At 43.9% G+C, this 10,812-nt stretch overlaps 1 protein-coding gene across 1 annotated transcript; it reads right to left on the reverse strand.

Annotated features, from left to right (window-relative positions):
- Positions 1–10,040: 10,040 nt before the first annotated feature.
- On the reverse strand, positions 10,041–10,607 carry LOC148037181 (uncharacterized). The gene has a single exon (XM_087677078.1). It carries the CDS (start codon positions 10,605–10,607, stop codon positions 10,041–10,043), a length of 567 nt encoding a protein of 188 aa, XP_087533204.1.
- Between the last annotated feature and the right edge of the window lie 205 nt (positions 10,608–10,812).

Genomic DNA, 10,812 nt, shown 5'->3' on the forward strand with positions numbered 1-10,812 from the left:
TGTGACGAACTTCCTCATTGCAAAGGGTTTTTATGAGTTTGTTTTAGGTGAAGAAAATGAGCTAGTAGAGTTTAGTATCCCTATGACTGCATATAAATTAAAGGCATGGAAAGAATGAAATGCAAAAGACAAAAGGTGATATATTTTCTATTTGCAATAATTGATAATACTATGATGGGACATATCAAGAATGTAAAACTTCACATGTAGCTTGGACAATTTTTGAGAACATGTTTTCAGTAAATACAAAGGTACGAAATATTTAACTCAAGCAAGAGTTGAATACCTTGAAGAAAGAGAAAATGCTTGTCAATGAGTATGTTTTGAATGTGAGGAGCATTGCAGATGCTTTAGCAGTGGTGATTGATGCAATGCTTGATGATGATGATTTGGTTTCATCTATTGTTGGTGGCCTTAATAATCAGAAGACTTGAAAATCATTTGTCATTTCTGTATATGTACGAAAGCCATTTCTGGATTTTGATGAGTTATTCTCTCCTCTCATGATTACCGAAGAGATCAATATGCAAGGTGACTCATCTAATAAGAATGGTGAATAGATCCAAGTATTTTACTCAAGTTCAGGAAGCGGATGTAGTAGGTCCTCTTTGAGAGGCTATAGTATGGGACGTGTTGGTGATAACCAACAAAATAGGTTAAATCAACAATTTGGTGAAATGCAGGTTTTAGGAGGCCGTGGAAACTTTAGAAGTAGGGAAAGCTCTAGAGAAAGAGGTGGATTTCAAAACAAAGGTTCTAAAAATTCTACTATTGTTTACCATTATTGTGACAAAACAAGTCATATTGCATCCCATTGTTATGCTAAGAAGGATGATATCCATAGTGGTAAATTGTAGCAAGTAAACTATGTATCGTCTTCACAAAAGAAAAAAGAAAAAAATGAGTGTCTATTTATTATGCACTATACGATGAATATGATTATAGAAAAAAGGATACATGATGATATATGGTATGTTGATTTAGGTACATCTAATCATATGACCAGTCATGTTGAATGGTTTGGAGAGATGCAAGACTTACAAAATCTAAGTTATACATAGACGAATAATGATTTATGCCACCCAAATTCATACATTGAAAAGATTTACTTGTCCTTGCATGATGGCTAGACAAAGAGGTATTAGATTTATTACATGTGCCATCAATCACAAAGAATTTAGTGTCTATTGGCTAAATGGTAGACCAAGAGTTGCAGATTTGATTCAATGCAGACTTTAATGATAAATGTAAATTGGTCACAAAAGAGTTAGTCGCATGTTCACTTTAGATACTGGAAATCTTGCAATGAATGCTGCTATATATGCTAAAGGAAAATGAGTGGTTACAGGCATTGAAATATACATAAACATATTGCATATACAAATATGCAAAGGCTAAAACTAATTCAGTCCAAAGGATTGGTTATAGGGTTGCTTGCTTTTAGAGTTATAGAATTTCATAAAGTGTGTGAAGTATGCCAGTTTGATAAGCATACAAGACAATCATTTTCGCATAACAAAAATGTGAGCAAAAATATACATGATGTTGTGCATTCATATATTTGGGGGCCTACACAAAATGTATCTCTTAGTGGCAATAAATACATTATCATGTTTACTAATGATTATTCAAGAAAGCTATGTGTATATTTCATGAAGGAAGAGAGTGATGTATTTGAGCACTTCAAATCTTTCAAGGTAGCTATTGAAACAGAAACATGCTTGAAAGTTAAGTGCTTGAGATCAGATGGAGGGGGAGAGTACCTCTCTAATGAGTTTAGTGGCTTCTTGAGGTCTCATGGGATAAAGAGACAGTGCACGAGTATTGAGAGCAGAAAGGATTATGCCAAAATATTTTTGGCCTAAAGTTGTTCATACCATTGTCAATATTATGAACAGAACCCCTATAGCTGCAGTTCATGGGATGACCCTGAAGAATGCTTTACATGCAAGAAACTTGATATGTCACACTTGAAAGTGATTGACTGTATTTCATATGTTTATGTGCCAAATGAGCTACAAAAGAAGCTTGATCCAAAGGATGAAAAATGTATTTTTATTGGATACTCTTTAGAACAGAAAGGGTGCCATTATTATAACCTTGTCACAAGTGAATTCAGAGTAAGCAAGGACGTTAGTTTATATGAGATAAGCAGTTGGTACATATCTACTGGTGATGTATTAGATGATGATGATGATCATGATAGCTTTGTGATTCTTGCCTTTCTTTGGTGCTGCCATTGTTTCCAGCCTGATTTCGTGTCCTCACTGATGCTCCGGGCTGCGTGTAGGGACTGATCAGTCCACAACTTTGTATTCAACATTCATCTCAGTCAGTGCAGATTTTCTTCCATCACTTTTTGCTCTCTCTCTCTCTCTCTCTCTCTCTCTCTCTCTCTTTGTGTTTGTGTTTCTTTTTCCATTGCACACTCTCACATGGTATCATCGCCTAATTGAGAGCATGGAGGAGAGTTTCCGTAGAGAGACACCATTCCCTTCTTCTATTGTTGCCATACCCTCACCATCAGCAAGGCGGCCATCCCTGAAGGTCTCCCACATTGAGTTTGCTACAAGCGACCCCTTATGTGGCTGCCACGTCACCATCCTCTCCTTCCTGTTTGTGTTTCCAACAAGGTGGCCTCATCTACAGTTGGGCGACACTCCCATTCGCATTTTGCTATTCTGGCAGCCCTTTTTTTTCTTGTTGGCTACTGCATAGTAGCATGCATTTTGGTGTTTGGCAATTTCTCCTCATGCGTTTGCATCATCAATAGTTGCATTTACAACATCTGGTGCTAGGCAATCTCAGTTTCTTGTGTTTGGCAGTCTGATTGGTGACTGGTGACCCCTCTGGTGGTTATCTCTCGGCATCGGCAAACTTTGTTTGGTGTGTTTGGTGTTTGTAGATTTTGAAGATATCTTACCAGTTTTAAGGCTTCGATGACTCAAAGGATGAGCTTCTTTCTTATCATTCCTCTGAGCAGAGACGGGATAATCAGGAGTTTCGTGATCGATGATGGGAGGAGTCTCCTCGTACCCGTTCTTCTTCAGCCCATGTATCTCAAAGGGTTTCATCTACCGTGAAGGTTCCATCAGTGTGAAGACTTCTTCAGATGTCCATATGCCTTCCTTGCTTCCCTGGATTCAAGTGCCCATACTCCCTTCCTTTCCGAAGGAAGACAAGTTGGATGGCTCCAACTTCTCCCTCTTGTCATGCAAAGTGGAGTACATCCTTGACACATTCGACCTATGGGAGCTTGTTTCTTCACCCATTGATTGTCCCTTGGTGGATTCTTTTGATGGGACCTCTATGGACCGTGTAGCCTTGTGGGATCGGCTGAACTCTCGAGCCTGTTCCTTTCTCTTTATGAGTCTTCACGACTCTGTTCTTGTTTATCTTCATAGGTTGAAGACGCTCGTCTTTGTACCAGCATAAGACATTCATCCACAAGATCTCTTTGGAGAATAAATTGCGGATGCTCAGTCTTGATGATTCTTCTTCCATGAAGGAGCACATCACGAAGATGGAGGATATGCGAGGCGAGCTAGCCTCTCTTGTTCGGGTGATTTCTTCTGAGGATATGGCAATGATTCTCTTGACTCAGCTCTGCCATCACTCCGTTTTGATGTTTTCTATACCAATCTCATCACCTCGAGGACCCACGACAAACTCCTATGGGAGGAACTTTTCCCGCTTGTCTTGGAGCATGACGAGCGTCTCAGAGAGGTGGGTGCCAGTGGCTTCACCAAGGCTTTTACTGTAGGTACTAGCAGAGGCAAGAAGAAGAAACAACAGAAGCAGAAGGCCAAGGACAAGAAAGAGGAGGACAAGAAGGATGTGAAGGAGAAGAAGCCCAAGTGCCCACACTGTGGGAAGGGCATTCATCCCAAGGAGAAGTGTTGGCAGAAGTACCCCCATCTGAAGCCCAAGGAGAAGGACTCGAAGGCGGCCTCAGCCACGGCAAAGTCTACTTTTGTGAATGTCTTTGTTGAGGAGGATACGACCCTAGCTTCTACCACTCAGGAGAAGCCTTGGCTTGTGGACACTGAAGCATCTTCTCATATGACCTTCTAGAAGGATTGGATTTAGGACATTTGTTCAAGAGGGGGCACTGTCACCATTGGTGACAACTCTACCATTCTTGTTCGAGGTGTGGGGACTTTACCTATGTTTTCAGACAGGCGGTCTTCTTTCGCCAAAGTTCTTTATCTACCTAATTTGGGCTTTAACCTATTGTCTGTGCATGGTCTTACTCAGCTAGGTACCCGATTCATTTTCTAGGATGTAGTCACAGTGGAGGATGCTTCTACAGGTGACACTCTTTGGACAGGCACGTAGGAGGGTGGGCTCTATAAGCTCACAGCCTTGGCTGTGAGGGCTTCCCACGAGCTTGGGCTGCTTTGGCATGCTCGTTACGGGTATTTGAACCTTGATGCGATTCAATGGGCTTCCAGGAGGAAGATTGTGGAGGGAGTTCTAGATTTCCCTCCTCTTCACACTTTATGCCCTAGCTGCTTGAGGGGCAAGCAACATAGGCAGTCTTACCCTCAGGTTGCTTCCAGGAGGGCTTCTTCACCACTCGAGTTGGTTCACACCAATCTTTGTGGACCAATGGGCACGGCCTCCCTTGGGAAGGCCAAGTATTTGATGCTGATTGTGGATGACTTTAGTCGTTATGTGTGGCCTTATTTCTTGGAGTATAAGAGTGAGGCGTACTCTCGTTTCTGCGTGGAAGGTGTTTGTGGAGACACAGACTTCTTTCAAAGTTTGTGGCGTTTGAGTTGATCACGGTGGCCAGTTCACTTCTCGCCTTTTCTCTTAGTTTTGCAGGGATCACATCATTCGGGTGGAGTATTCCCATCCGACCACACCATTGGAGAATGGTATGGTGGAGCGTGAGAATCGGACCATGGTGGAGATGACCCGATCCATGTTGGAGCATAGGAGTCTTCCTCATTCCCTTTGGGGTGAGATGGTGGCTACGGCGGTGCATATACGCAACTGCTCTCCGACTTCGGCAATGCAGGACATGACTCCTTTTGAGGCTTTCTTTGGGATGAAGCCTTCCATATCTCACTTTTGCATCTTTGGCTGTGATGCTTTTGTCCATGTGGACAAGAAGAAGAGGAAGGCAAAGCTCGACTCTAAGTCGAGATGGCTTATCTTCATGGGCTATAGCACGACCACGAAGGGATATCGGCTCTATGACCTGACGACATGGATGATTGAGTTGAGCAGGGATGTGATTTTCAATGAGGCTTCAGCCTCCGAGGATCTGATTGATGGTTTTCTTACAGGCTTCTTTGTCATCGATGGCCTCCCCCACCTTCTCTCCCTTCTCTTTCTTCCAAGATGCCTCTTAGCACCCCTTCATCTTCTTCGGATCTTCCCCCTCCTTCCTCTATTTCCTCTACTATGGCTTCCTCTCCCCCTGTGGTGGCTAATGATACTCCTTTTTCATCGAGTACTTCCACCCCTTCCACCTCCCCTCAAGAGTCTTCTAGGGATCCACAGCCATCCGATGGGGAGCCTTCTTCAGATGAGGAGGATCCACCTTTCCTTGGTGAGGGGGAGTCCCTTTCATAGATAGGTGCTTTGTAGGTTCTAGAGGCTACTTGGTCTCCCTCACAGTAGAAGGAGTTTCTTAGGATTCCTTTGTGGTATCGTCAGCTTATGCAGGATTTAGGTGTTACTCACTTTCCCGTTTCTTCTACAGGTCCATGCAGATTAGCTCGATTATAGCCCAATGGGATAGTTCACTCTTTGTGAACTATGCTCTTGTGTGAGATTCTTCAGGATTCCAAGCCTTCCAGAGCTGAGGAGGCTCTTGTATAGAATGTTTGGAGATAGGCTATGCAGGTAGAGCAGCTCGATTCCATTGAGCGAAATTAGACTTGGGAGCTTATACTACGTCCCACAAAACGGAAGGTGATAGGTGTGAAATGGGTCTTTAAGACCAAGTATCTTGTAGATGGTTCCTTGGACAAGCATAAAGCTAGGCTTGTTGCCAAGGGTTTTGCACAACGGGAAGGTTTGGATTACTTTGAGACCTTTGCTCCTACAGCTCGTATGTCCACCATTCGAGTTATTTTGGCTCTTGCAGCTCACCACTGTTGGCTTGTTTACCATATGGACGTCAAGTCAGCCTTCCAGAATGGCATCCTTGAGGAGGATATCCATGTTTCATAGCCTCCCTGTTTTCTTGTGCAGGGGAAGGAGGCTCATGTCTATAGGTTGCGGAAGGCCCTTTATGGCTTGAAGCAGGCTCCTTGTGCTTGGTACCAGTGGATTGACTACTTCTTTCTACAGTGTGCTTGTTAGCACTCCGATCATGACCCCAACCTTCACTTTCGGGTTGTGGGTGACCTTTGTGTTTTGCTAATCTTGTATGTGGATGATCCTATTATTATTGGGAGCGACACTTCATAGGTGGAGCACACTCAGTCTATTCTCCGACAGGAGTTTGACATGACGGATCTCAGGATCCTTCACTTTCTTGGATTGGAGACCTATCAGATGGCACAGGGCATCTTTGTCTTGCAACACATGTACATCTCTGAGCTTCTTTCAGAGTTTGGTATGGCTGAGTGTCAGTCTATTTCATGCCCCATGAACCTAGAGTCAAGATTTTGGAAAATGGAGTTTCCCTTACTGATCCCACCCATTACAGGTGCCTTATTGGCTCACTTATCTAGCTTATTCACACTCGGTCGGATATCTCTTTTGTGGTGGCTTTGTTGTCTTCTTTCATGCAGACTCCTACACAGGATCACTGGAGGGTAGCTTTGCGTGTCCTTCGGTATTTGCAGGGGACTCGATCCTATGGGGTCATGTATAGAGATGGGACCACTCTTTCTGGCTGGAGTGATTTTGATTGGGCAGGTGATGTGGATTCGAGACGATCCACTACAGGTTATGCTTTCATCCTTGGATCTAGTGCTGTCTCTTGGAGCAGCAAGAAGTAGCCTACTGTGGCACTTTCTTCTACAGAGGCTTGAGTATCGGGCCTTATGTTCAACCACTATGGAGGTAGTTTGGCTTCGTATGTTGGCAGAGATTGGCTTCCCACAGATAGGACCTACGAAGCTACCTGTAGACAACCAAAGTGCTCTTGCTCTGGCAAACAACCTGGTGTTTCATGCTCGCATGAAGCACATTGAGGTTTAATACCACTATGTTCGAGAGTGGATCATGGATTCGGAGCTCGTGGTGGCCTACTGTTCCATGACGGACAATGCGGCTGATCTCTTCACAAAGCCTTTGCCTCAGACTTCTTTGCTTCATCACATGCGACTGTTAGCTCTTCAAACTCTCCCAGGATCTGAGAGGGGATGTTAGCTTGACTTGGCCAATCGGTCAGCTCCTGGGAGTAGTCAATCGGCCCATTTTATGGGCAAGTCGGACATTATGGGGCACTCGGCCAGTTTTAGGCTAGGTTGGCCAGTTTTGAGGCTGGGGGCTATATATAGCAGCCAGCCAGCCTCCCCCCTCCCCCCATCAATCCCTTACACTGTCTTTCAGGTTTTAGTGCACTCTCCCTCCGTTCCCACTCTGGCATTGGTGCTGCCACTGTTTTTGGCATGATCTAGTGCCCTCATTGACGCTCCGGGCTGCATGCAGGGACTGGTCAATCCACAGCTTTGTATTTAGCATTCATCTTAGTCAGTGCAGTTTTTCTTCCTTCACCTTCTGCTCTCTCTCTCTCTCTCTCTCTCTCCCTCCCTCTCTCTCTCTCTCTTCGTGTTTCTTCTTCGGTTGCACACTCTCACAATTCCATCTGCCTTTACAGATGTTGGTAGACCACTTTGTAGCCAATGAGCACCCTTTGTCTTATACCTTGGTCTCTTTGGGGTGATCACTTTGCACACCCTTTGTCTGATGCCCTAGCTGCCCTGGGGTGAAGATGGGCTTGAGCTTTTCTCTGAGTCTCTTCTTGGTTCCAATTTTGGGTCTAAGAGGGGATCTTGAGCTAAAAATGCATTACAAACTAATTAGCTCTTCAAAACAACCCTAAAACATGTAAAGTACCAAAAGTTTTATTAAACAATGCGCAGTCCTAGAGAGTTTTTGTGTCCCATAAGATAGAAACTGTTGTGTTCTGGTTTCAAGCATGCTATCCTTAAATTTCCAATATCGGCCTGATTTGCATTTGCATCTACAGTAGGTCGTTTTTGTGTTTTCAACACTTTTCTTCATCAACCTCTATTCCCATTTATGGTTATTGTACTTAGGATCCATCTTTGGTGGACAACACATATCGACATCTCCCTTCGCCCACTCCCACGATAGCCACTGATTGTTGGACAGCTCTGTCAGAGTGCAGTGAATGTGGAAGTGGATGGACAAGATCGAAAGAAAAGTGAACACGAGAGAAAGGGAGAGAGAAAAGAGACACATGAACGTAGAAATTTGCAGTCAATGAATACTGAAATGAAGAGGGTAGATATATAGGGGCCATAGACGTATCTCCTTGGGCTGTCTCTCTCCCACTAGCACCTGCAAAGCAAGTGAGTGGGGCAAGCTGCCAAGTAGGCCTAAATTGAAGGGAATAAATACAATAAAATAATGCAGGTGGCCAATAAAATTGGTCGACTTGATTAAAAAGTTGCTGACTACATCAATAATGAATAAAATCCTCCAATTGCCACATGGCATCATTGCTGGCATAATGGAATTGCCTATACACTATGCTTGCTGAAAATGCCAACTATTTGATAGGAATAATGAATAATGCCCTTAGAGAGCACCTCTAAGAGAACTAACTGTACCATTGGTAACTTGAGATGCTAGTCCAGGGGATGGCTGATCTCTAATACCCCCTCTCAGATCCTGGACGCGGCATAAGGTTTAAGGATCTGGAGTGTTGCTAAAGAAGAAGTTGAGGAAGCACATTCGTAAACAAATCTACTGGATTATTCTCTATCTTGTAGTAAACCACATCAATGGTCTCATCCAAGATCTTCTCTTGAATGAAATCGTACTGAATCTCAATGTGCTTTGACCTAGCATGAAACACTGGGTTTTGTGCCAAACCAATGCAACTCTCATTGTCACAATGAAGTGTCATAGCACTTGTTTGAGGACACCCAAACTCTCCTAGTAACCTCCGAAGCCATACTGTCTCATGTGGTAAAAGGCATCGCTCTATACTTTGCCTTTGTGGAAGAAAGGGCAACAATGGGTTGCGTCTTGCTACTCCATGAGATAACACCTACACTCAAAGTAAAACAATATTTTGTTGTTGACCTTTGTTGGTTAACATCTTCGGTCTAATTTAAATCCGTCCTACCTGTAAGAACCAACAGGGAATCTTGAGTACCTGCTTGGTAATGAATACCAAGATTGGAGGTCCCCATTAGGAATCACAAATTCCTCATAACAGCCTATCAATGTACTTGGGTTCACTTATGAACCTAGCTAATAGACCTATAGGAAGGCACAAATCAACTGAAGTGTTAAGAAGCCAAATCAATTTCTTATAGTGGGTAGCATCTGCCATTGGAGAATCTACATGGGCCGTAGCCTTCCTATTCGGATCCATAGGAGTAGAAATGGCCATCATTTGCTATTCTCAACACCCCCCCTCAAATGATGAGTTCCTACATCTGCTGGCATTTGCCCTCCCTACATGTGAACATGGACTAAGAGACTAGCTCTTTGGCAACCTTAGTCAAGTCAAGCTTGAAACTTGATATTTTTGGTAGGGTTTGTTACATCCACTATGGGAAGCAGATCCACTTAAGAAATTTGAGATCCTCTATGGGAAATTTTTTGCAAAACACTTTGTTGGTTTGTAAAATTGGGAATTTTTTTTTTTTTTTGGGTTTTGTTGTTTCTTTGGTAACCTTTGATCTTTCTTCTTGGTCATTTGCTCCAATCTTTGATCTTCTTGGACTTCTTTATCTTCACGCTCCTTGGATTTTGTTGTACTTCTTATCCCTTTTGTCTATGTGTGGTACATGCTTTTTACTACTGCTAGGTACATGGCCTTGTCTTGTCAAGCTTTCTTTGACATTAAGTAATTGGGTATCCCAACTTCATCAATTATAAAGGGTGGGAGTGTCTAAAGTTTCAACACGCTTAAACTTGGTACCACCCATTTGATCAATAAGTGCATGCCAAGCCTTAATATCAGCCTCTTTCTTCAAAAGCTCTTCGTGCTTGGCACGCAACTCTTCCATGTGCAATTTGAACACCTGAGTACTGTTTTTCAACTCTTGGAGCACTTCTTGGGTGCGTGCTTCAGCTGAATGTTGAGCAATCTCAGCCAATCTTTTCTCTGCGGCACGAGCCAAACCTGCTGATACAACGGCTGCATCAAGCTCTTTCTCCAAAGCACAAATTCGTCGCTCTTGTGCCATGATATGTTTGGCGTGATTAGCGTGGAAAGCAGCTTGGGAGAAGGCCTCCTCGTCCTTGTAGACGGTTTGCTTGAGAAGTAGGCGCTGCAAGGTATCTATACCACCCTGGATCTCAGCAATGTTGGATAGGGCAGTGTTCCAACGCTTGGAGCCTCCATTGCCGCTGCCGTGAGCATTTGTCTGGGCATCCACGATTGGATGTTGGTGAATGTACTGTTCTGAGAGGCGAAATTTGGACTCGTCCATCGCTCCCTTGCCCCTTCCTCTGACTGAAGCGCTCCCTCGGCGCACTTGCGGGGCTGTGCCAACAAAAAAACTTGGCGTGCGACGAGGCTGGGAGCAGATGATCCCTTGAGTAAATGCCGTGGAAGGCAGCCACCACCTGCTGCGCAAAAGCTTGAAATGGCCCCGTAGGCGAGCCCTCCGATCGCTGAGGAGAAGGGAACATGCG

This window comes from Lygodium microphyllum, chromosome 4 (assembly GCF_053477565.2).
Source record: "Lygodium microphyllum isolate KBCC chromosome 4, Lygodium_microphyllum_v1.1.10, whole genome shotgun sequence".
NCBI lineage: Eukaryota > Viridiplantae > Streptophyta > Polypodiopsida > Schizaeales > Lygodiaceae > Lygodium > Lygodium microphyllum.